A 26,891-nucleotide genomic window follows, 5' to 3' on the forward strand; every position below is an offset into this window, starting at 1 on the left:
ATTAAATTCAATATTTCTTCTGTTACCCAAGGATTTCTACTAGCCCTCATCTTTTTACCTACTTGATCCTCTGCTGCCTTCACTATTTCATCCCTCAGAGCTACCCATTCTTCTTCTGCTGTACTTCTTTCCCCCATTGCTGTCAATTGTTCCCTTATACTCTCCCTGAAACTCTGTACAACCTCTGGTTTAGTCAGTTTATTCAGGTACCACCTGTTTGCAGTTTCTTCAGTTTTTATCTACAGTTCAAAACCAATAGATTGTGGTCAGAGTCCACATCTGCCCCTGGAAATGTCTTACAATTAAAAAACTGGTTCCTAAATCTCTGTCTTACCATTATATAATCTATCTGATACCTTTTAGTATCTCCAGGATTCTTCCATGTATACAACCTTTTTTTATGATTCTTGAACAAAGTGTTAGCTATGATTAATTTATGCAAGCTTGTGTTCTGTTTTTAATTATGGTCACATTGACTGCACATTAAGTTTGTAAATTCCTGTGCTTTTACTTATCTTTATTTTCATGCTATTAAGCAGACAATATTCAAACACATGTATTGCACATTTAAGGACATCTAAAGTATTAAAGGAAATCCGGAATTTATATTAGTTTCACAAATGGGCTGTGAATTTGAGAACATTTCCTTCTGTGTTCACCTCACATGGAACAATTGTTATTTTCTGTTTTTAGAGAGGCCACAGACTGCTTCTAAGCTTTCCACTAAACAAAATTTGGATGTGAAAGATGAGAAAACGGAGAAAGTTCCTGCACCTTCATTACCACGTGACAGCATCAATGTCAAACCTGTGAGTTGTAATTATCATTCAATTACCATTTTAATACAGTTTTATGTTTTTGCATAGATAATTATAAATGATATTTATCTTTTGTTTATTAAACAAATTTTTTGAGCTTGCTTGCAGAAGAAAGTTATATTAACAGTTGCGTAACTATTGTTAGTAGTGTCCAAATCAATGCAGTTACCAGCAGTAGCCATACAAAGTTTATCCAAAATTATAAATAGCATCTCTGTTGAGAATTTGTTAATTGACTGTAACCACAGCTCATATTGTGAATACAAGTCATGCAATAGTGGCTAAAGTCTTATAGTACGAAAGTCACCCCTCTTTTAAAGTAAGGAAAATGAAAAAATTCGAGAGAGGTTCATATTACTGTTTCATCACACAAGGAACAAAACTGCCCATAAACTGAGCAGAACCATTACTGATTGATGGTGTATGAATGCAGCAGACTTTGAAAACTCTACATTAAAAAAATTCTTTCAGTAACTTATTAATTTACTTTGTGAATTGGTTTGTAAGTAATCTTCTTTGGAGAATTGCATGGGGTAGCCGCGCAGTCGGAGGTGCCTTGTCATGGTTTGCACGGCTCCCCTCGTTGGAGGTTCAAGTCCTCCATTGGGCATGGATGTGTGTGTGTTGTCCTTAGCGTAAGTTAGTGTAAGTTAGATTAAGTAGTGTGTAGGCTTAGGAACCTATGAACTTATCACAAATTTACAAATTTTTTTTGCTTTGTAGACTGACTGCATTTCACTAGTATTGTAATAAAGCCAAAGCCTGCCAGCTGCTTTAGTCATTCTCCTTGTACAATCCATACCTCTGGCAGTATCCTAGGACGGGTCCCACATATTTTCTGTAAGCAGTCTCCTTTGTAGACCAACTGCATTTCCCTAGTATTCTACTAATAAGCTGAGGCCTGCCACCTCCTTTAATGACTGGCTATTTGGTTGTTCTATTTCATATCCCTACAAAGTGTTACACCCAGGTATTTGTATGAGTTGATTGATCCAACTGTGACTCATTGATACTGGAATCAAAGGATATTACTTTTTTTTTCATTTTCTGAAGTGCGCAATTTTACATCTTTGAACATATAAAACAAGCTGCCAATTTTGCACCACATTCATATCTTATCAAGATCTGAGTGAATATTTGTGCAACTTGTAGAAAACTGCTGCACGGTGTGGGATCCATACCAGAGAGGATTGTCGGAGTACATTGAAAAAGTTCAACGAAAGCCAGCACATTTTGTATTATTGTGAAATAGGAGAGAGAGTGTCACTGAACTGATGCAGAGTTTTGGGTGGACATTATTAAAACAAAGGCATTTTTCGTCGCAGCGTAATCTTCTCATGAAATTCCAATCACCAACTTTATCCTCCTAATGCAAAATTATTTTGTTGACATTGACCTACATAGGGAGAAATGATCTCCATAATAAAATAAGGGAAATCAGAGCTCATACAGAAAGATATAGGTGTTCATTCTTTCCGGGCACTATATGAGATTGGAATAATAGAGAACTGTGAAGGTGGGTTCGATGAACTCTCTGCCATGCAGTTAAATGTGATTTTCAGAGTATCCTTGTAGGTGTAGGTGTATATGGTCATTTCTTGAAACTTCCTGGCAGATTAAAACTGTGTGCCGGACCGAGACTCAAACTCGGGACCTTTGCCTTACGTGAGCATGTGCTCTATTGACTGAGCTACCCCAACACGACTCACGCCCCATCCTCACAGCTTTAATTCCGCCAGTACCTCGTCTCCTACCTTCCAAAATCCACAGAGGCTATCCTGCGAACCTTGCAGAACTAGCACCCCTGGAAGAAAGGATATTGCGGAGACATGGCATAGGCATGTTTCTAGAATGAAATTTTCACTCTACAGTGGAACGTGCGCTGATATGAAACTTCCTGGCGGATTAAAACTGTGTGCCGGACCGAGACTCGAACTCGGGACCTTTGCCTTTCGCGGGCAAGTGCTCTACCAACTGAGCTACCCAAGCACGACTCATGCCCTGTCCTCACAGCTTTAATTCCACCATTACCTTGGCTCCTACCTTCCAAACTCCACAGATGCTCTCCTGTGAACTGGACTACGACCACTTATTAGGTCAGGAATTGACAATGAGATCATGTGTGTTGTATCGTCCTGCCTGCAGTGTGCCACCCATCAGGCAGCACCAAGGGCCCCTCTTTCCCCACAAACACAATATTAGAATTTGCACAAAGCAACTTTTAATTTGCTTACACATATAGGAAAATACACACACACACTGAATGACATTGTGATAGTTACCAAACACAAAATCAAGGGTTGTGTTAACGTACAGTTTAACAGTGAAGTGTTCGACATCCATGAAAATATTGGAGCAACCAAGAGCTGGCATGCTGGTTTATATTAAGCTGTATGCAAATAACACAGTACTTGTTGTGCCCTCGGTGACGACATGCGTCAGCGTCTTTGGCCGTCCCTCTCTCGTCCCGGCACCCCTGGGAGTGTATTCATGCTGATTTTGTGGGCTCCTTTCTTAATTTCTTTTGGCTTGTTGCAGTTGACACTTAAGTGGTTTGTTCCCCATCCACAACTACATTGCCTATGGTCTCAGCTCTCACAAATATTTTTTTCATGGAAGGATTACCTTATATGCTTGTGACGGATAATAGCCCACAATCTGTGTCTCAGCATTTTGAAGGTTTTTGTACAAAGTGTGGCATTCGTCATATTATGGCCCCTCAATTTCATATTCAGTAAAATGGTGAAGTGTGGAGTACTTTCAAAACTCAGACGAAAAACTACATCACACAATTTTCACCTGGGGACACCCTCAATAACTTCAATCCATTTGGTGACCATAGGCCCATGGAGCTGCTTCATGGCCACCAGACCTTATGCTGCTGCATCTGCTCTGACCAATGTCTGGCCGCTTGCCAGCACCTGCCTGACAGCTGTTCCATCTGGGCTCTGCTGTCTGGGCCTACAGGTTTGGCCAGTGCCTAAGTGGATACCGGTGGTCATCCATCACTGCTGGGGCTGCTGTCTCTGCGTCATGTGCACCTCCGATGGCTTGGTGGCCTGACACTATGACCAGCTTCAACCACCTGTCTGACCATGTGCTAGAGATCCATGTGGCCCCCTGCACTCTCTGTGCCAGCCTCTGCAGCATGGTCTGTTTTTCCATTGGCTCCTGCGCCGTCTTCATTATTGGTGCTGCTGCCTCCAGGTGGAGTAATTAGGGGCTGCCTCCGTTTATGTGGACCCTGTCTCAGACACCACCTGTATCTTTTCTGCTACCTTAATTGCCGAGCACCTGCCCAGATGTGGACATGGATAGTGCATCTCCATCACCAGTGCTCTCTCACGGTCTCTCATGAGGGAATGGACACCACGCCTGCTTACACTTACTCCGTTTTAACTGTTTTTTCCTGTGGTGGCACAACCCCTATTCCAGATGTCATACCTTTCTGAAGAAGACATGGACATCTGTGCTGTATGCAAACAGTTTAACAGCTTTATATAAACTGATATGCCAGGCTCTTGGGCACTTCATTGTTTTCATAAGATTAGACTGTGCATTAATGCATCCCGTGATTTCGTGTGTGGTATCTATTACAACGTCATTCAGTGTATGTGTATTTTCCTATACATGTAAGCAAATTAAAAGTTGCTTGGTGCGAATTCTAATACTGTGCTTGTGCAATGTTACAATATGTATGAATCAGTGAAGATTGGTAGAACAGAAGACACTGTCCTGAAGATTTGAAAGATCTCTGCTGTGTAGTGCACAAATTTACATGGGATGAATTGAAGTAAGGAAACAATAAGATGCAGGTTAGTTCAGATTATAAAGCAAGATTTCTTCAACGAAACCTTCTTGTGTTATGTAATGTACTAAAATTTAAAAAGATTTAAAAAATTAAATAGGTGGTTGCAAATTATTGGTTCAATTCAGTTTAGTTATTTGCATGTTCCATGAGTCAGCCTTCACTGTCTACGTGTGTTCTGCATAATATAATTGGATGAATAAAATATCTACTCATCAAGCAGTGGCAGGAGATGAGACATATAAATATTAAAGAAATATGCAAGCTTAGGGAGCCAGTGGTTCCTTATAATGGCAGAAGGGCTGAAGGGGAACAGGGATGAAGGTAAAAGACTGTCAAGGTGTAGGAAATCAGGAAGATTACCCATAACCGTGGATCTGGGACAACTTACCAGATGGGATAAAAAGGAAGATGGAATGAAAAGGAAAGATTCATCTTGCTCAGGGTTCTAGGTGACTTTACTGTAACTCTCCCCATTTCGTAAACCACAGCAGTCCTTTTCCTTCATTGAGTGTTCTTCCCCTTCAACCCTTCTGCCAGAAGGAGCCACTGGGATTTTTTTATCTGTCCAGTTTTATTATATTATCAAAAATTGATTACGAGAGCTGTTCAATAAAGAAAGATCATAATTGTTTTATGGTCATAATTTCTTGTGCTAAAATTTAGTCTTATGGTGTTCTGTTAGCTTGATGTGCAACAAACATGACGTAGTAGCTTCATTGTTGGGACTCCTGGTTTCTGCCTGTGAGAGGCAGGCAAGGGCATACATGTTCAGTATCGCCTACTGCTGCAATGGAGGTAACACGTGAGGGACAATATGCGGCTTTGAAATTCTGCTTTCATATGAAAAAAATTTCAGCTGAGGCCTATACAGTGTTACAGGTCTGTTCTTCCCTACAGCACAGCTCAAAGGTGTTTAAAATATTTAAAGAGGGGACACAATCAGTTTCAAAGGAAGGTGGACCTGGTGCTCCAGTTACTGCTCTTATGGAAGAAAAAATCAACACTGCTGCTGTCATTGTGAGAGAGCATCGACAAATTACCTTAAGATCACTTTCTGAAATACTGAACATTTCATTGGGTGCCACCCACACATTGGTGACAGAAAAATTACACAGGACACGTGTTTGTGCACGATGGGTTTCAAGACTTTTACAAAAGGACATTTGCATGCAGGTATGCATGCAGTTTAAGTTGATGTTAGAGAAAGATCTGTAGTTTCTTTCTGTAATCACTGCTGATGAAACTTGGCTACACCATTTTGATCCTGAGAGCAAACAGCGAAGGACAGTGTGGAAATGTTCTTAATCACCAACCCTCCCCCCTCCCCCCCTCCTCCCCTCCCCCCAGCCCCCAAGATTGCTTCTGCTGGAAAAGTTATGGTCATCTCACTCTTTGGTATTCATCGAGTGGTTTATCAGCATGTTGTACCTGCACACACATCAGTAACTGGACAGTACTACAGGGATGTCCTGAAAACATTGCAAGTCCATATCAGGCACAAAAGACCACATTTCTGTGAAGCAGGCTGGATGCTGCACCATGATAATGCGTGGCTGCATATTGTCAATGTTGTTGCTGAATATCTTGCAAAAACCGATGTGAAGTGCATCCCTCACCCTCCCTACAGTCCAGATTTAGTTCCGTTTGACTTTTTTCTATTCTCTAACATGAAGAAACGCCTTTGCGTGAGGCATTATCAATTGTCAGAATCAGTGGTGAAGGCTGCGGAGGCAATTTTGAAGGACCTCTCAAAAAATGGATTCCAGCATGTATTTGAAGACTGCCAGAAATGCTGGGATAAGTACATTGCATTCAGGGGAGACTACTTTGAGAAGGACCATCAAATTATGAGGATGAGGAAAGGTATGTAGTAAAAAAAAAATTATCATCATTCTTTGTTGAAAAGCCCTCGTATTTTCGTTGACGTGCATCAGCATTCCCCAAACCCCCTATCAATGTGTGGCAGAGGGCACTTTTGGTGTTACTATTTGTCCTCTCCTTCCCTGATCTATTTGTGAGTGATGTGTGGGAAGAATTGATCGTTGGTAAACTCCTGCAGTAGCTTTAATTTATTGAATTTTCTTGTGGTCGTTTTGTGAGACTATGTGGGGGGAAGTAATACAATGTTCAACTCTTCCCAGAATGCATTCTTTTGCATTTGCAAATGTAAACCTCCTCATGACACGCAACAACTATGATGTAGAATGAGTCAGCTTCTTTACAATTACAATAAAATTTTGCAGGAAAATGTATGGCAACATGTTGTCCATTTACACAATTGTCTTGTAAGTTAACCTCAAGCTATCACATACTTTTTATACAAGTTTATACTTAAAACTCTATGTGCAATCTGCTTCCCTCCTTCCCTCCCCCCCCCCCCCTCCCCTCTCTCTTTCTCCATGTCTCATGGGGCATTTGTAAGGCATCTACAAAATGTTAACTTGGCACTTACAGAACCAGTAGAAAGGAAAATGCTTATGCAGCAAGACCTTCAGAGGTGGTGGTCCAGATTGCTGTACACACCGGTATCTCTAATATCCAGTAGCACATCCTTTTGCATTGATGCATGTCTGTATTCATCGTGGCATACTATCCACATGTTCATCAAGGCACTGTTGGTCCAGGTTGTCCCACTCTTCAACAGTGATTCAGCATAGGCCCCTCAGAGTGGTTGGAGGGTCACGTCGTCCATAAATAGCCCTTTTCAATCTATCCCAGGCATCTTCGATAGGGTTCATGGTTTGGAGGACAAGCTGGCCACTCTAGTCGAACAGTGTTGTTATCCTGAAGGAAGTCATTCACTAGATATGAAAAATGAGGGAGTGAATTGTTGTCCATGAAGACGAATGCCTCACCAATATGCTGCCAATGTGGATGGCATTCACGTATCGTACAGTCATTATAGCGCCTTCCATGACACCAATGGCGTACGTCGGCCCCACATAATGCCACCCCAAAACAGCAGGGAACCTCCACCTGCTGCAGTCGCTGTCTAAGGCGTTTGTGCACTTGCTGTCTGAGGCGGTCAGCATGACTGGGTTGCCCCCAAACATGTCTCCGACGATTCTCTGGTTAAAGGCACATGCGACACTCATCGGTGAAGAGAACATGATGCCAATTCTGAGCAGTCCATTCAGTGTGTTGTTGCGCCCATCTGTACTGCGCTGCATGGTGTTGTGGTTGCAAAGATGGACCTCACCATGGACGTCGAGATTGAAGTTGCGCATCATGTAGCCTATCGCACACAGTTCGAGTTGTAACAAGAGATCCTGTGGCTGCAGGAAAAGCATTATTCAACATGGTGGCGTTGCTGTCAGGGTTCCTCTGAGCCATAATCCGTAGGTAGGGATCATCCACTGCAGTAGTAGCCCTTGGGTGACCTGAGTGAGTCATCAACAGTTCCTGTCTCTCTGTATCTCCTCCATGTCCGAACAACATCACTTTGGTACACTTTGAGACGGCTAGACACTTCTCTTGTTCAGAGCCCTTCCTGTCTCTAAGTAACAATGTGGACATGATCGACCATGGTATTGACCGTCTAGGCATGTTTGAACTGCAGACAACTCGAGCTGTGTACCCCCTTCCTGGTGGAATGACTGGAACTGATTGGCTGTCGGACCACCTTTGTCTAATAGGTGCTGCTCGTGCATGGCTGTTTACATCTTTGGGCAGGTTTAGTGATGTCTCTGAACAATCAAAGGGACTGTGTCTGTGATAGATTTTCCACAGTCAATGTCTATCTTCAGGTGTTCTGGGAACTGGGGTGATGCAAAACTTTTTTTGATGTGTGTACATTGCTTTAAAATCAAATGCATATAATTTAAATATAAGAATATAAATGTTTGATGATCATCTGACAACATATAAAGAAACCAATTCCCAGTACTTAAAGATCAGCATTTTCATTGAAATTTTTTTTTTCTAGTAGTCAAAAAATTTGCTGAAGTGCAGGAAAAAAATACATATTAAATGTCAAGTTATATGTGAATAACAGTATAAATTGAAATGATCAGTATCTTTCTACTCTTGTACTTGATCAAAACATTTTTTTAGAACTCTGTATTGTATTAATAGTTTAAAATCATGTTGTCACGTGCACTGAAGAGACAACCATTGTAAAAACACAAATGATCTGGGTCTTCTTTTTACAGGCAGCTTCCCCCCGAAGTACAGCTTCCCCACGAATTGCAGCTTCCACCCGAAACACAGCTGCCCAACGAACCACAGAAAGCAAGTCTACGAGCAAAGCACCGAGCACAAATTCTCGTCCTTTATCTGCCAGAAAGCCATTGACAAAAAGTATTCAGCCAACAGTATCATCTAGCCCCAGAAATACAAAAGGACAACTCAATGTGCAAAAGCAGAAATACAGTAAAATGAAGAAGGAACTGAAAGACAAGCAGGTATATGCAAATACTCTATGAACTTTACACACAACAGTATCAGCTGTCTATATACTGCCAAAGTTGAAAGTTGTTTGACACTGATATAAGAGATAAGCAGAATTTGGATCCCTGAGTCGAAACACTCTGATCAATTACAGAAGAAGCAGCTAGTAACATACTCTTTCACTTTGTCTTTGAACTTATCAAGATTTTCAGTTCACTTTGTGATTTTATTTGCTGGCAACTTCTTGTTATGTCAGAACTTAAAATTCAATTCTGGTCCCTAGATATGTATGAAGGTAAGTCTGTAATTTTACTTCTAATATGTGAATTGCAAGGTTTGTTCTAAATTCACTTCTGTTATCCATTTTAAATACCATTAAGGAGTATATTTTTTGGAACATAAACGTAAGAAGTCCTCGGTCCCTGGTGAGACTTCTGCATAATGTTTGATTATTAACTTCATACAGTATTTTTACTCTGTGCTTATGTAGAACAAATACTTTTTTGCGTATAGCTGCATTGCCTCAGATTATGCCTTAAGAAGGTACACAGTGAAAGTACGCAAATTCTGTTTACAATCCCAACTGCAGTTCAGTACAAAGAGAGAGAGATTTCTAAGTGCAAAGCAGGCAGAGTTGAATGTTTTCATTAATTTATCCACATGACTTATTTAACAGACTGACTGAAATTTCCACGAATGAATGTTTTTAATGAAATATCTTGTGGTTAATTCTTCTGATGTATTGCTACTAAAAATAATTATCCAATATGAGTTCTTAGGCCAGAAAGCATAGTTTTTCTTACATTTCTTAAACTTTTATTCGCTTTATCTTGGCTTCTGATACTAATCCCACTTTATAGTGTTACACTGTTGTAGAAGTGTTCATAAACTAATGCTGTGTTGAAATAAGCAAAATGTCTGCAACTGTCAATGAAACGAAATGAAAATTGTCAATCGTTGTGACCTACTTATAAATTCTTTGTCACTTGTAAACTCTTTGTTTGGTTTCATGTCAAAATACATTAATATTACCTTTACAACACTGTAGTAATAAAAAATGGGTACAAACCTAATACCTAGCTCACTTATACTAATAATAAGACTGCAAAACTGTTTTGTCTTTCTGTCTGTTTGAACATGTTACGATCCAAAACTACTAGATAAATTTTCATGGGGTTTTCACAGGTAGCTTGAGTATAGCTTGGGGCAACATAATAGACTTAACATCATCAAATCAGACCAGTATATACATTATTGTTATAACCTTCTGGTTGCTGGTATTTCTTGAATTTTTTACCATCTCCCCATACTTTGCACGTCACAATGCCAAGTACGGCTTCAGTGCTCTTGGGACTGAGTGGATCCAGTGCAGAATACCTCAGACAAATAATAGAATATACAAAACAAGACTTCTCCTTAATAAGTCCTCTTACATAACAATTAACCTTTTCATTCTGGATGATTTGGTTGGATAAACAAATGAACAGATCTGCTAGTAAATCTTCTTCATTTATATGCAAAATTAGTACAATATCTCACTTTCAATCAACAAAATGACTTATTTCAAAAAAACTTTGGCTACTAAACATTTGGAAAATCTTGTACCCTCACACCTGCTGCCCCTTTATAAATAAACAAGCATTTCACCACTAAACAATTTCCACCTGTAATACCCCAACCTGAGAATAATTTTAATTGATTATATTTTACTGTATTAACTGCACTCCAGCATAAGTCCTTTTTTTTCCTTTCCAGACTAATCAAAAGTCTTTATGCAGTGTATACAAAACCATTTATAGCCATAAGTTGGTTTATTGTTGTCTAGTATCACTGAAATAACCACGTAAATCATCAGTGCAACAGTTACAAGCATGTAGTCCTTTTTGTTCAGTATACTATAGTAGTTCCATACTATATCACAAGACACATAACCACACTTGATCTTAAAAGTTTTAGTAATGCTGTTCCCCTCTCTCCAAAGAGAAGTGAGGTTGTCCATTGTTATATCAATAAGTGCAAAGTACTATACTTTCCCCTTACAATTGTTTTCAAAAATACTACTATACTTTCCCCAGATTTAGGTTGCGACATGTTCAATGTGCCTGCCATCATTGGCGATGATGTGGCACAGACAAATAGCGAAATTCTGCAGACCCACTGAAGTGTTGGAACATCAATGCTGTCGATGACCTTCTGAATGGTAGTTTTCAGCTCATCAATGTTTTTATGGCTATTACTGAACACCTTGTCTTTAATATAGCCCCACAAAAAGGAATCATATATGTTCAAATCTGGAGAATATGGTGGCCAATCGAGGTCATGCCAGTGGCCTCTGGTACCTCAGAGCTAGAATGTGGTCGCCAAAGCACTCCTCCAGGACATCAAACGCTCTCTTGTTTTGATGGGGTTGATTTCCGTCTTGCATGAAACACATCTTGTTGAAATCATGGTCAATTTAGATAATGGGTATGAAACCATCTTCCAAAACCTTCAAGTACTGTTTGGTAGTCACTGCGCCAACAAGGAATGCCACACCATTTATTCTGTGATGGGATATTGTACATCACACAATCACTTGTTGAGGCTGAAGAGACTCCTTGATCACGAAATGAGGATTTTCAGTCCCCCAAATGCACCAGTTTTGCTTATTGATGAACGCATCAAAATGAAAGAGGGCTTCATTCCTAAACCAAACAATACTAATTCCCACCATGTCCCATGGCCAACCATGCAATTTGAACGTCCTGATGCAAATTGTTCAGAAATTATGATGATTTTATTTCATATAGTTCAATAATTTGTCATCCTGTATAAAGGTTGAAATTTACTGATAAATTTCCACTTTTTTACCCTTTTTGTGACTCTTAACTAAAACTAAATCACCTGTCTTTTACTGCATGGATGTATCTTTCTCCCATCACTTTTTCCTTCTTTCAGCCTCTGTCATTGGCTTATTTACGAGTCTGGAGTCAATTTCTGTCAGTCTGTTTTCAGCTTAGGTGAACTTGTCATTCATATGCATAACTGTAACTAATTGGATAGATAAAAAAAAATCTATTCACCAAGCAGCGGCAGGAGAAAACACATAGAAAAAGCTGTCACAGTTTGCAAGCTTTCGGAGCCAGTGGCCATTCCATAAGTCTACCCTGACTTGGGTTCTGGGTGACTTTTCTGAACTCTGTCCCTTTTCCTGAACCTCACCAGTCCTTTTCCTTCACCCCTCTTCCTTCCCCTTCAATCCTTCTGCCAGAAGAAGGAGCCACTGGCTCCAGAAGCTTGCAAATTGTGATACCTTTCTATATTTGTGTTCTCCTGCTGCTGCTCAGTGAGTAGATTTTTTATCTAAGCAATTATTTGTATTTTCAAAAACTGGTTATTATCGTTGACATGTGCATAACTGTATTATTTAAGTGAACCACTGTTGTAAAACTGACTTCATTAACTCTTCCATAGTCATGCTGTGGCTTATGTGGGCCATTGTATTGTCCCCAAACTGAAAAGTCTTTGTGTCCATGTATCATCATAATGTAGCTTTACTGAACAATATCCCAATGTAAATTGTTGTAATAAAAGCATGGATGTATGTATATTTGCTGTAATGATCAAGTTTTAACCACACTTAGCATGATACCAGAACATATGAATGTCACAGTGACCTGGTCGTTGTGAACTACTGTGCGTTCACTGAAGTCATTGTAATAAAATACATCACTTTAATTTTTGTATTCCTGTGATCACACCACTGCACTTTGAAAACAAGCAGAAAAAAATCTGAACCCACCAAGTTACGACATTTTGCAACCCCTTGTGGACGGCTACAAAGCTGCTCGCTGTTTGGTGTCATGTGCCATTTTTTGGATCTGGCGCTAAGTGCTGCCTCAGAGCGATTCATTGAACTGCAGCCTCACAGATAGCTGACAACCTTCTATGCTCTGAACAACATGTTCATTGGGTGGACTTTGGTTATCCATGTCTTGTTAGATGTAGCTGAAATTCTTGATTGTCGCTGGGTAACTCAGTTGAAATTGTCAATATAACCACTCTGAATATGTAAAGGAAAGTTGCTACTCACCATAAAATGGGTAAAACACACACATACACACACACACACACACACACACACACACACACACACACACACACACACAGGCAGTGTGGCTACAGTTGCCTGAGACTGCAGTTGTTTGTGTGAGTTGCGTGTGTATGTTTTTTGTCGTCTATTTTTGACGAAGGTCTTACTGGCCAAAAGATTTATTTGTGACAGTCTTTTTGTTGTGCCTATCTGTGACTCAGCATCTCTGATATATGCTGACTAACAACTTTCATTTTCATTATTGTTACATGCCATTCTGGATTTTCCATTCTTTGATTTTCACTCTGAAATTGTATTATTCGTTTTGGTTCACATTCCATCTTCACTGGATGTATGACGTATTATAATAATTTCATGGCTATTTAGTTGCTTAGCAACTGGATCCCAGTCATGTTGCTATAAGCAGATTTTTTCATGAACAGAATTCAAGTGTATTAAAAAGTCAGCTTAAAAGCCTGTGTTACTCTCATTTATTGTGTTTAGCTTTGTCTGCCTTTGGCCATTCTGCTTCTTGATGTTTCAGCATGATACAGTTGTTTATCTTGGATACTGAGTAATTATGTCAATATTGCGAGTTACTCCTTTTAACTGTTTCTTCTGGAAAGAAGAATGTATTCTTACACTACTTCAGTCTTGGCTAGTGAACAGCGGCTTGTTGTAATAGTACTGTTGCGTTTGTGCCAAAATCTTCCATTCACATTGAATCTTACTATTCGGATTTTAGTTTGTTGTACCAGTATTGCTTCCAGTTCAGCCCACACCAGGGTCACCACATGCGAAATTTCAGTTAATTTATGAATTATATCATTGCTGGTCTTCAGTTCTGAGAAGTCTGTGAACCCCTGACTTGCTGATAATTGTTATTATGTCTGCAGAAGGATTCAGCTTCTAGCAAAACCAGGACTCATCAACTCAGATTTATGGGAAGGCTTTTATTGTGCCATTAATTACAATATGTGATCAGAGGTTAATCATCTAAGTGCAACTAATTTTGAACAAACTCCTGTGCCTCTAATTAAAAACAACAGTATCAGTATATACATTATTGTCATAATCTTCTGATTGCTGGTATTCCTTAACCCCACGGTTTGTGCAGAAGATTCTTTGGTGCCTCCGATTGCTTTGCATGTCATGATGCCAAGTACAACTTAATGCCCTTGGGATGGCACGGAGCCCTTGCAGAATACCTCAGGCAAATAGGAGAACATACAAAACAAGACTTACTCCATAATAAATCCTCTTACATAAGAATCTTAACCTCTAGGGGTAAAATAGATACTGCCTACAGGAAAATTGAAGAGGCCTTTGGAGAAAAGAGAACCACTTGTATGAATATCAAGAGCTCAGATGGAAAGACCTGAGTTGAAACAAGGCCCCAGGAGTAGACAACATTACATTAGAACTACTGATAGCCTTGGGAGAGCCAGCCCTGACAAAACTCTACCATCTGGTGAGCAAGATGTATGAGACAGGCGAAATACCCGTAGACTTCAAGAAGAATATAATAATTCCAACCCCAAAGAAAGCAAGTGTCGACAGATGTGAAAATTACCGAACTACCAGTTTAATAAGTCACAGCTGCAAAATACTAATGCGAATTCTTTACAGATGAATGGAAAAATTTGTAAAAGCCAACATCAGAGAAGAGCAGTTTGGATTCCGTAGAAATATTGGAACATGTGAGGCAATACTAACCCTAAGACTTATCTTAGAAAATAAGTTAAGGAAAGGCAACTCTATGTTTCTAGCATTTGTAGACTTAGAGAACACTTTTGACAATGTTGACTGGAATACTCTCTTTCAAATTCTGAAGGTGGCAAGGGTAAAATACAGGGAGCGAAAGGCTGTTCACAATTTGTACAGAAACGAGTCGAGGGACATGATACGGAAGCAGTGGTTGCGAAGGGAGCGAGACAGGGATGTAGCCTCTCCCCGATGTTATTCAATCTGTATATTGAGCAAGCAGTAAAGGAAACAAAAGAAAAATTCGGAGTAGATATTAAAGTCCATGTAGAAGAAATAAAAACTTTGAGATTTGCCGATGGCATTGTAAATCTGTCAGAGACAGCAAAGGACCTGGAAGAGAAGCTGAACAGAATGCACAGGTCTTTAAAGGAGGATATAAGATGAACATCAACAAAAGCAAAACAAGAATAATGCAATGTAGTCGAATTAAATTGGGTGATGCTGTGGGAATTAGATTAGGAAATGAGACGCATGAAGTAGTAAATGAGTTTTGCTATTTGGGGAGCAAAATAACTGATGATGGTCGAAGTAGAGAGGATATAAAATGTAGACTGGCAATGACAAGGAAAGCATTTCTGAAGAAGAGAAATTTGTTAACATCAAGTATAGATTTAAGTGCCAGGAAGTCATTTCTGAAAGTATTTGTATGGAGTGTAGCCACGTATGGAAGTGAAACATGGACGATAAATAGTTTAGACAAGAAGAGAATAGTAGCTATTGAATGTGGTGCTACAGAAGAATGCTGAAGATTAGATGGGTAGATCACATAACTAATGAGGAGGTTTAGAATAGAATTGGAGAGAAGAGGAATTTGTGCCACAACTTGACTAGAAGAAGAGATCGGTTGGTAGGGCATATTCTGGGGCATCGAGGGATCACCAATTTAGTATTGGAGGGCAGTGCGGAGGGTAAAAATTGCAGAGGGGGACCAAGAGATGAATACTGTTAACAGATTCAGAAGGATGTAGGTTGCAGTTGATACTGGGAGATGAAGAACCTTGCACAGGATAGAGTGGCATGGAGAGCTGCATGAAACCAGTCTCAGGACTGAAGACCACAACAACATAAGAATAACCCTTCTAAGTTCTTGATGATCTGGTTAAACAAATGAATAAATATGCTTCTAATAAAGTTAATTCATTTACATTCAAAATCACCATGAGATTTCACTCTCAATCAACAAAATTATTTATTTACAAAAACTTTGGCCACAAAAGTCGGGAAAATCTCGTACCCTAACATCACGGATTATAGACTACAGGAAGAACTTGTACCCAATTCTTCTAAAGACTACAAATTACAGCACTTTTGTCAATGTGCCGTGTGTCCTATCTAGTGGCTTTGTTATCAAATCACAGGGCACTTGGTATCTTACTTGATGTTTCATTGAACATGGTTGCTCAAAATGTGTTCTGCCCAGTATACTTTATGCACAAAATTTTTGTAGATTCTCTGTGTGATTGGTATACACTGCAAGGAAAAAAGTCCTGTGTGTGTGTGTGTGTGTGTGTGTATGAAAAAGATCAATGTTTGTTCATTGTTGACCATAAACTCGCTGCCCCTCAATATTTGGCATCTCATTTCATTTTGAATTGCTATACAGAAGACTCAATTAGATTAACTTTTTACATCACTTATTCTGCTGGTTGCATACCTTGCAACTCCTGGAGCACTACTGATTACATTTGAAGCTGATATGCAGCCATGTTGTGCTGGTAGATCTAACTGCCATTCCATGTTCTCAGTTTTAGAAGTAAAGTATGTTCACTTTTTTTACAGGCTGTGGACTGTTGTCTATATCATTGGAACACTTTCAGGTACACTACTGACATGACATGCAAACTCAGAAAGTGTTAATTCATTTGTTAAGGAATTTTACTGATTCTTCCAACTCAACACCGGTCAATCAACTAATAGCCATGGTGTCACAATGCAGACTTAGTGGAAACAGTAAAGATTCAAATAAGGGAGATGCTGAGTCACAGATGCAGGGGATTGGCAAAATAATGTGAACACCTGTACTTACTTGGGAATGGTTTATTAATAAACTCCAGTGGAAGACTCTGCAGGAGAGACGCTCAGTAGCTCGGTACGGGCTTTTGGTGAAGTTTCGAGAACATACCTTCACCGAAGAGTCAAGCAGTATATTGCTCCCTCCTACGTATATCTCGCGAAGAGACCATGAGGATAAAATCAGAGAGATTAGAGCCCACACAGAAGCATACCGACAATCCTTCTTTCCACTTACAATACGAGACTGGAATAGAAGGGAGAACCGATAGAGGTACTCAGGGTACCCTCCGCCACACACCGTCAGGTGGCTTGCGGAGTACGGATGTAGATGTAGATGTAGATGAAGGGTTTGGACCCCCATTTGCCCATAATACAACTGTGATTCTTCTTGGAATACTGGCTCTGGAGTGTGTGCTCCAAAACTGCCTGTAAGGTTAGATAGTCCAGGAACTGTGCTGGCCAGGGAAGATGCTGCAGTTCAGTTGCCTGTTCCTCATACCACAATTATACTGTCCTGGCTATGTGAATGGGTGCATTATCATCCTGAAATGTGGCATCATAGTTGGGAAGCTACATTTCAATCATGAGGTGCACCTGATCACCTAAAATGTTCACATAATCTTTGCCTGTAACATAGCCTTTGAGAGATGGGACCATGATATGGCTGCCCATACATTCAAATTTCCACCTCCATGCTTAAACGTTGGGATCAAGCAATCAGGATTATTGGCTTCTTTTGGTATTCTCTAGATGTAAACCTGGCCCGATGTTGGGAGTAACGAAAACATTGACTCATTGGACCATATGACGTGTTTCCACTGATCAGCCATCCAGGATTTATGCTCCTGACACCATGTTCTATGCTTCTTTGTGTTGGTTGTCATCACTAATGGTTTTGGTATTGCAGCTCGTTGATGAATATTCCCTTGATGGAGTTCTCAGCAGACAGTGCCAATAGATACGGTGTCTTGAAGATGGCTATTGAGCTCTGCTGTCACTTTAGCTTATGTAGTTTTGTATCGTTTTGACACAATTTGTGTTAGTGTATGATGATCTCTGTCATTTGGTTTTTATTTTTTACATGGTGATGTCTTCCCATGTTTTGTGTAGGCTGTCATGACTATTGAAATAGTTGCTCGTGAAATATTCAATACGTTGGCCGTCTTGGTGTCTGATGCTCAAATCTGCCCTCTGTGTAACTCTGTTAGGTATTTCATAGGCACGTCAACCTCGGCCTCTGAATGCGAACATAAAGTGTGCACTACTCATAAACAACCTGCACTGATGCTAGTCCATACTGAACACAAACAGTCTAGGGCAATACGTGCCTTACCTGTGTTGTTGACCGTCAAACACAACCATCCCATTACTACCACTGTTCACGTTATTTAGTCCATCTTCTATAGGCACAACAAAAAGACTGACACAAAATGAGCTTTTGGCTAACGAAACCTTTGTCAAAAATATACACTCACACAAATGCAGCTTACACACAGAGGTGGAGAATGGATAGGGAAGCTAGGTGCAGTCAGGAGGTTAGACAGAGGGTGGGGGGGAGGGAGAGAGAGAGAGAGAGAGAGAGAGAGAGAGAGAGAGAGAGAGAGAGAGAGAGAGAGAGAGAGAAAGAGAGAGAATAGCAGGAAAAAGAAAAGTAAAAAGACTGGGTACGTTGGTGGAATAGAGGGCTGTGTAGCACTTGAGTGGGAACAGCGATGGGGCTAGATGAGTAAGGACAATGACTAACGAAGTTTGAGGCCAGAAATGTTAAGGGAATGTAGAATACACTGCAGGGAGTGTTACCACCTGCACAGTTCAGAAAAGCTGGTGTTCATGGGACGGATCCAGATCACATAGACTGTGAAGCAGTTATTGAATTGAAGAACACTGTGTTGGGCAGCCTGCTAAGCAACAGGGTGATCCAGCTGTTTCTTGGCCACAATTTGTCAGTGACCATTCACAAAGACAGGTAGCTTGTTGGTTGCCACATATACACAGAATGCAGCACAGTGGTTGCAACTTAGCTTGTAGGTCAAATTACTGGTTCACAGGTAGCCCTACCTTTGATTGGATAGGTGATGTATGTGACTGGAGCGGAGTAGATGGTGGTAGGAGGATGTATGGGACAGGTCTTGCATCTAGGCGTATTCCAGGGAAATGAGCCATGAGGCAAGGGGTTTGAGAGCAGAGGTTGTCTAGGGCCGGACGAGGATATTGTATAGGTTCGGTGGGCAGTGGAATACCACTGTTGGAGGGTGGTAAGGATAATGGGCAGGACATTTCTCATTTCAGGGCATGACAAGAGATAGTAGAATCCTGGAGGAGAATGTGGTTCAGTTGCTCCAGTCCTGGGTGGTACTGAGGCACGAGGTGAATGCTCCCCTGTGGCCAGATGGTGGGACTTGGGAGGTGGTGGGTGACTAGAGAGATAAGGAGCGGGACATCTGTTTTTGTTCAAAGTTTGGGAGTATAATTATGGTCCGTAAATGTGTCAGTGAGACCATCAGTATATTTATGAGAGGGACCACTTATCACTATAGTTGCGACGGCCATGGGTGGCTAGGCTGTATGGAAGGGACTTCTTGGTATGAATGCGTGGCAGCTGTCGAAGTGGAGGTATTTTGAGATTCTGGAGGAATTTGGGTAGGGTACCCTCACCCTCAATCCTGATCATGACGGTGTCATCAGTGAATATGAACCAGGTGAGGTATTGGGATTGTGGTTGTTTACGAAGGATTCTTCTAGATGGCCCATGAATAGGTTGGCACGGGATGGTGCCATGCATGTGTGCATAGCTGTATCCCAGATTTGATTGTATGTAATGCTTTTAAAAGAGAAGTATGTGTGGATGAGGATGTAGTTGGTCATGGCAACTAGGAAGTAGGTTGTTGGTTTGGAATCCATTGGGCTTTGGGAAAGGTAGTGTTCAGTAGCAGTTAGGCCATGGGCATTAGGGATGTTAGCGTAAAGGGAGAGGGCAGCAGTATGGACAAGCAGGAAAAGGAACAGGAATTGTGGAGATTTTGTGGGGGAAATGGTTGGTATCTTTTTATAGGAGGGTAGGTTGTCAGTAATAGACTGATGGTGTTGGTCTACAACAGGAGACATCTTTCAGTGGGGGCACAGTAACTGGCCATAATGATGTGTCCTGGGCAGTTGGGTTTATGGACTTTAGGGAGAATGTAGAAGTTAGGAGTCTGGGGAATGGTAGGGGTGAGGAGAGAGATGGACTCTGGGGAGAGGTTCTGGGATGAGCCTATGGATTTGAAGAGAGACTGGAGGTCGTGCTGGATTTATGGTGTGGAGTCACTGTGGCGGGGTTTGTAGGTTGATGAATGTGACAGCTGGCGGAGTCCTTCTGCAGGTAATCCTTGCAGTTCAAAACAGCATTGATGCAGCCTTTGTTAGCAGGAAGGATTAAGGTCAGAAACAATTTTTATTTGGTGGATTGCAGTTCTTTCTGTGGGTGTAAGATTACCTTGCATTTTGAGTGATTTTGGGAATGATAGTGAGGCAAGGTTCAAGGTTACGAAATTCGGGAAAGTTAGTAGGGGGTGATTTGGGGGTATTGGGGGTAGAACACAGATGGATGGAGGATTGAACTGAGTCAAGCAGGGTTCAGCATTGGTCTTTGGTTGAATCTGATATGTGAAAAATTGTTTCTGCTGTAGGGACCAGGAGAAGGAGAGAAGGTCTTGAACAAGTCCAGCGTGATTGAATTTTTCAGTGGGGCAAAAGGTGAGGCCTTTGGAAATCACTGATATTTCTGCAGGACTAGGGTTTTTGGGGAAAAGGTTCATGAAGTGTTTCAGGTCTGTTTAGCACCTGGATTTTTGTGTGGTGGTGGGAGGGAGTTTTGGATGGTGGGGTAATTGTTTTAAGTGTATGAGACAGGGTTGTCAGCTATGAGGTTTGGAGGTTGTTGCGGAGGTGGTGGACAGTGGTAGCCCAAGTGGGAGTAGGAAGTGAACTGGGTGGAGAGTTTTTTTCAGGTGGTGTTGTGTATGTTGCTCTAGTCCCTTGTGTGCAAGAGTTTCAGTATGTGTTATGGCAGGGTGTATACGAACCGGGAGATCTGGGAAAAACCCGGGAATTTTCTCATCCGGGAGAAAAGGGGAAAAACCCAGGAATTTTTTAGAATTCCGTGAATTTTTCATTGTTTTAGTTTTCAGTTAAATTTTTGTAATTTTGACTGGTAAGAACCGATACTCTAACGAAGGATATTACTGTATCCCACTACTGCAGTACAATACTTCAATAATAAAACATAAATGAGAAAAAAAAAAACGAAAATAACTTCAGTTGCAAATGAAATGCGCCATATGCTACAACGACACACAGTACTCATGCAAGCGTCTGCCAACAGCAAAACGTGTCAAAGGCTTTAGGAAGACTATGCAATGCTTCATAACAACAAATTGCCTCCGATGAGCGTGAAGTCACAACTGTTTACATTAGATTCGTTCTAGCAGTTACAAGCGGGCTCATGCGCATGCACAGTTGAGTCGCATTTGAGCAGTAGATTCTCCCACTTCAGGCTACAGAAATGTGGCTGTTGGCTGTGCAAGCAGTCGCTGAAGCAGCTAGTTGCTACCGGTAAAAGGGGGCGCCAAATTCATATTCTTGAGGAAAAAACTTGTTTCACAAAGCACCTAGCATCCAGCGCACATTTCTCTATCGGTTATTCATATGATTTTGAAACGCTTCCCCGTTGCTTTTTGATCACATTTTAAGTTGATTTCTGAATGAATCGTAAGTGGATTTTGCGAGCCTGCATACTGCAAGTGATGACTCTGTCAGGAGAATCCTCGTCGCATCTAGAAATAAACTTTCCACAGGCAAAAGGGAACGGGGCTATACGAGCTGAGCGGAGTAAAGCCGAACGGATGAATGCCAATCGCTGTCTGATTATGTGGTTGATTGGGTTTGCGAATGATCAGCATTGTTATAATTACTAGCGAAATCCATAGATTCAGACTATCAGAGTGGAAATAAACGACTGACAGGAATAACAGGTGATAAAGATTACATATTATTTTCTCGGTGTATCCAAGAAAACAAAATTTTGACAGAAAATTTTTGGCCAGGTGGCTACACTAGTAAGGACCAGTTGTACAGTCCCTGGCTAGCACCCGCTTAAGTTCTGTTCTGGAAGTGACGCAGAAAACATATTGTACGAACATTTATTAACGCTTAACCGGAAAATAATCGCGGTATACTAAACTTGTGATTCTGACAGGGTTAGTGAAATTAATCAGGGAACAAATTTTGACAATGGCAGGAATAGCTGCAGAATTGGTGATGACAAGATTGTTTGTTAAAATGAGGAAGGAGAAGAAACGGGGACATCAAACAAATTATGGAGGAATAAGACGATTCCAAATTTATATAAACATTTCTTAATACTACTTTTCGATCTCATGCTTGAGAAGCTGGTGTGTATGAATGAAATGTGAAACTATTTCCTAAGATAAAGCTTTTTGCTTGTACTAGGCATAATAGGCATTTGATATTGGCACTTCCTTGATTATATTCTGAAAAGTTATAAAAATGACCACTTGTGCCAAAACAGTCTTGTTTATTTGGTATGTCTTACAAAAGTGCTCCAATATTAGAAAGGCCTATTTTGTTTTGTGTAGCAGACAGTGACAAAATAGACGTAATCAGATCAAGAGACCGCACCAGTCTTGGGTATTATTTGTGTTACAGCTTTTCCAGTATTAGGTAACGACGTTTCGATTTTTCATGTAGCGAAACGTTTGACAAGCTTTGATGAGGTAATAGATTCTTTCGCAGAAAGGAGAGCACGCCGTGTAAAGTTGTAGCAAGATTAGAGAGAAAAAAATGCTAGGAGCCGAGGATTGAAGAAATGTGTACTTTCTTGCTTGTCTCTTTTCTTTACTGGTTTTATGTGTCCTATATTTAATTTTATGTCACACAACAGCAAGTTATCAGCTAATAGGCAATAACGAGTGCAAATTTTCTGAAGAGTTTCTGTTCTCCCGATTACAAATAATCTCACCCGTATTATATATATATATATATATATATATATATATATATATATATATATATATATATATATATATATATATAAAGATTCCAAGACTTACCAAGCGGGAAAGCGCCGGCAGACAGGCACATGAACAAAACACACAAACACACACACAGAATTACGAGCTTTCGCAACTGGCAGTTGCTTCGTCAGGAAAGAGGGAAGGAGAGGGAAAAATGAAAGGATGTGGGTTTTAAGGGAGAGGGTAAGGAGTCATTCCAATCCCGGGAGCGGAAAGACTTCCCTTGGGGAAAAAAAGGACAGGTGTACACTTGCACACACACACACACACACATCCACCCGCACATACACAGACACAAGCAGTTTTAAAACCGATGCACTGTGGGATAGGTGGGTCATGTTTGTTATTATGTTGTCAAGACATGTTTTACTATTGCCAATTTCTCTAGTGGGTTCCCGAATGAGTGGGGTCATTCATCACACAGGCGATGTAACTTTTTGGTGCTGACATCATCTGTTAATAAATCTATATTTATATATCCCCTGTTTCTATAATATTTACATGGCCATTTGGCCCAGGAAATGTTGTGTCTATATATACAAGCAAGTCGAAAAGATTTACAAAAAAGTCGAAAAGATTTGCTGCAGGTGGCCTGTGAACACCGCTAACTGTTATGTTATATCTACCCCATTTTAGGTTTATTGCAGCAAATTCTGAGACTCCTTCCAAGCAGAAGGCACTCACAGCAATAATATTAAAATTACTTTCATTTACAGTGAAAAGTGCTACATGTCCCCCAGTCTTGTCTTTCCTACTGAAGGCTGTGCAGAATTTCATACACAATGGTTGACTAATGCTAATCAGAGCTTCATTGTACCAATGTTCAGTTACAACTAATATATCTGGTTTGTCAATCTGTGAAATTACATCTAGATCATTATGCTTAGTTCTAATACTACTAAGATTCTGGTGTATGATTTTAAGGCTGAGTTTTACGTGCTGGACCTTAGAGGATAATTTTGGACAAGCAATGAGGCCAGCAGGCTTTACAAGTTTTCCTGGCTTGCCAGCGGTGGCTGGTGTTGTGGCAGATTTTGTTGAGGTGGGTTGTACCACCCCATGGCAATGGACTTCTTTTCATCACTTTGTGAACAATGTCGCCTGACTTCCTCAATAATTTTGCTACTAACAATCTTTTTGCTTCTTTTGTTCATGTGCAGACCGTGAGATGTGTGCAGCTCCCTTTCTAGGTAGCTGACATCTACTAGAGACACATTCTGAAATTTACTACATAGAGCTTTAATCCTGTCATTTGTTTTGTGAACTTCCCGGTTCACAATAGACTGTTTCATAAGATCATGCCTCTGTGGAATGTTGACAACAATTGTTTTAGTGTCATTTAACTTATCCAGCACCATTTTCATATGTCTAATTGCATAATTTGCTTGATTTCTTGCTACATCATATGAACCTCCCATAATAATGACACAGTCATTGGATGAGAAGGAGTCACAATCCTGCATGCATGGCTTCACTACAGCAGAAAGAGGGGCTCCAGGCTGGATGTGGCCTACTGCTGCAAAGTTGTCTTGCATATTTACGATGTTTTGCGTTATTTCACGTCCATGGCTGTCTCCATATAATAGAATCCGGCCCTGCTTGTGTTTCTGATTGTAGTCGTTCCTTCTGTTTTTCTCTAGGGACGATTTCTTGCGTGTAATTTCACAGATTCCATTTCCTTGGACGGTTTGTTTACGTTTAGTTTCACGTTTTGCACACTAGTTTAGGACTTGGTGTTTTCTGAATTTATCACTGACAGTTTTTTTTGCTGCTTGTAGGATTACTTCTAGTTTGCACGAACTGAACTTGTTCTTGTTCCACTATTTCGTCGAGAATTTGAAACCTGTTTCGAGTAATGACGGCAGGAAAGCTTTCCTTGGTTTTAAGTTTACGCCTACATTCGTTCATCAGGCGCTGTTGATCAAATTCGCACAACTTCTTATTTAAGAGAGTAAATTCAGCCTTTAGGCTCTGGATTTCACTTGCCATATCGCCGAATAGTACAGATAATTCACACCTACACTCACAAATTTTTGCTTTATGATAGTTATCTGAATTCTGAACACGGCACTGACTACGGTTCCAGCATGTTATAAATTCATTATTTTCTTTCACAGATGAGTCCACTTTTGCACATCGAAAATGATACGAGTTATTACATTCCTTGCACGTGATTCCAGTTTTCAGTAATTTTCCGCATTTTTTACACTTTTCCCCATCAAAACACGAGTTTTTACGTAAGCTAAGAACTTTACCATTACTATTTGCCGCCATCTTGTAGTAATATCTTCAGTGGTTCATACACTTTAGCTAAAGACTCTAGTGTGCAAAAATGTGATGGAGATAATTTCCACTTGCATCTATACAAATCTTGCATTTTCAGGGTGAGATGTTTCATCTGTATGATGCCATGGTTAAACTTAGAGAAGAAATGATAACTGCTGGAGTGAAAGATGTTGAAATTCCTGAACAGCCAAAAATTGTGGATGCAGGACCCCTGGGAGGAGGTGAAGATCTCAGTGCTGCTCACAAGAGAATTGCTCATGGTATGCCTAACGTATTTTGAGACTTTACTGTATGTTGCTATTCATTTGTTAGCTCTTTTTCAGAAGTAGCAAGCATGCTAATAGAAATAGGAAACTACCCTATAGTTAGAGAATGATATCAAATACAAAGTGGCATAAGAGTACAAGAGGCACAACAAACAAGTTTCAGAGTGAATAAAAGAAAGTGGTGCCAAATTGTTCTGGAAGAGAACAAAAATTATTGGATGAAAAATAAATGTCTTAGGTTTATGATGTGTGTAGTGATGAAAATGTGCCTCAAAGCAAGTGCACTATGTAGTTTTTTACACAAGAGAAAATGTTCTCATTATTCTTTCAACCAACATTTTCAAGGAAGGTGTCAGACCTGGTCTCCGAGCCTCATATGAGCGTACCTTCATTCAGAGAGGAATTTTTATTGGATCATTATTGTTAATGTTATGATACCTACCAATGTTTGGAACAATATATCTGATTTGTAATAATTGTGGAAATTGTAGCATTCCACCAAAACAGCATATCTTTTTAGCACATGTGGCTAATGCTCTTATTAACAGTATTTTATATTGGGTGCATTTATTATCATTTCCAGTCAATTTGTGTGTGTTGCACACATCATTAAGTTGCAGTATCCATTTACTTAGCAAGTCCTGTAGCCAACAGACCAAGGAAAAAATTCAAATTACACCCAGTTGTCAGATTGGAGCATACCCAGGCTTTAATATTAATTTGAAAAATAATGATAATCAGACTGAACATTAGAAAACTAAGGGAATGAGGCACATTGTGTTTCCACGATTACTTTTTTACAGTTTTATTTATTCACACCTGTATACTACATATCTTTCTCTGTAAGTTCGCATTGATAGCCATCAAATGCGATCTACTTATCAGTCCTGGGCATGCTTACATTAAAACACACATATGCACACGCACAAGCTGTGGGTACACTCGATAAATGATATCTGCATGAGACCAATAAAGTCTTTGAAATTTAACATTTCATTTGTATATGTTTGATGTCGAGGTGCTATTCCAGAATATGGAGAGCCCTGTCAATTCTGGCCGTTTGTAAGGAGGAATTTAAAGTAGACTGAGGCAGCTGTGAGAATTTGGATCAAGGAGCAAGGCATGCCAGGGTAATCCGTGCAGTTGTGCAAACCACTGTGCCGAGATGGCTTAGTGGCTAGTCTACCTGCCTAGTAAGCAGGAGACCCTGTTCGATTCCCAGAATTGGTAGAAATTTTCACTTGCTGCTTCCATCTGCATCTGTAAAATCATATGTGTATGAGATAAGTAAAGTCTCTGAAATGTGTCATTTCATTTGTATAACTATCACTAATGTTGATGAAAAAGTGATTATTTATGGGGTATCTGCTCATTTTTGGCAGATGTTGACAGTAA

The 26,891-nt window shown here is 40.2% G+C and overlaps 1 protein-coding gene across 2 annotated transcripts in view; it reads left to right on the forward strand.

Moving 5' to 3' along the window:
* Window positions 1–26,891, forward strand: part of LOC126281632 (golgin subfamily A member 6-like protein 22) — a 279,886-nt gene that overhangs the window by 16,967 nt on the left and 236,028 nt on the right. For both annotated transcript variants that reach the window (XM_049980769.1, XM_049980760.1), the window contains 3 exons: window positions 694–809; window positions 8,781–9,032; window positions 25,328–25,490. In XM_049980769.1, coding sequence (XP_049836726.1) covers window positions 694–809; window positions 8,781–9,032; window positions 25,328–25,490 — 531 coding nt within the window. The remainder of the gene's footprint in view (window positions 1–693; window positions 810–8,780; window positions 9,033–25,327; window positions 25,491–26,891) is intronic.

This window comes from Schistocerca gregaria, chromosome 1, assembly GCF_023897955.1.
Source record: "Schistocerca gregaria isolate iqSchGreg1 chromosome 1, iqSchGreg1.2, whole genome shotgun sequence".
Lineage (NCBI taxonomy): Eukaryota > Metazoa > Arthropoda > Insecta > Orthoptera > Acrididae > Schistocerca > Schistocerca gregaria.